The sequence below is a fragment of the Colobus angolensis genome, unplaced genomic scaffold (assembly GCF_000951035.1).
Source record: "Colobus angolensis palliatus isolate OR3802 unplaced genomic scaffold, Cang.pa_1.0 Scaffold34, whole genome shotgun sequence".
NCBI lineage: Eukaryota > Metazoa > Chordata > Mammalia > Primates > Cercopithecidae > Colobus > Colobus angolensis.
The window spans coordinates 6,038,299-6,038,723 of record NW_012116710.1 but is presented as its reverse complement, the minus strand read 5'-3'; the positions used below and the strand labels follow the sequence as shown (position 1 = coordinate 6,038,723).

The following is a 425-nucleotide window of genomic DNA, read 5'->3' as shown; positions in this document are numbered from 1 at the left end:
AACGGGACGCGCACTTGCGCCAAGCTCTATGACAAGAGCGACCCCTACTATGAGAACTGCTGCAAGGGCGCCGAGCTGTCGCTGGAGCCGGGCGCAGACCTGCCCTACTTGCCCTCCAACTGGGCCAACACCGTCTCCTCGCTTGTGGTGGCCCCGCGCTGCGAGCTCACCGTGTGGTCCCGGCAAGGCAAGGCGGGCAAGACGCGCAAATTCTCTGCCGGCACCTACCCGCGCCTGGAGGAGTACCGCCGGGGCATCTTGGGAAACTGGTCCAACGCTATCTCCGCGCTCTACTGCAGGTGCTCAGCCGCCCAAAGCTCCGAGCCCACCCCAGGCCCCGGCCCCAGCTCCGCACAAACCCCCACACCCATCACCCAAGCCCCGAGGCTGCTCCACACCCCTGAGCACCAGGCCTCCCTAAAACC

At 66.6% G+C, this 425-nt stretch overlaps 1 protein-coding gene across 1 annotated transcript in view; it reads left to right on the top strand.

The window, feature by feature from the left end:
• Window positions 1–425, top strand: part of SYCN (syncollin) — a gene marked incomplete at its 5' end in the record, with an annotated part of 6,220 nt that continues 5,795 nt past the window's right edge. Inside the window, one exon of the mRNA XM_011952527.1 lies at window positions 1–411. Within this exon, the coding sequence (XP_011807917.1) occupies window positions 1–411 (411 nt within the window). The remainder of the gene's footprint in view (window positions 412–425) is intronic.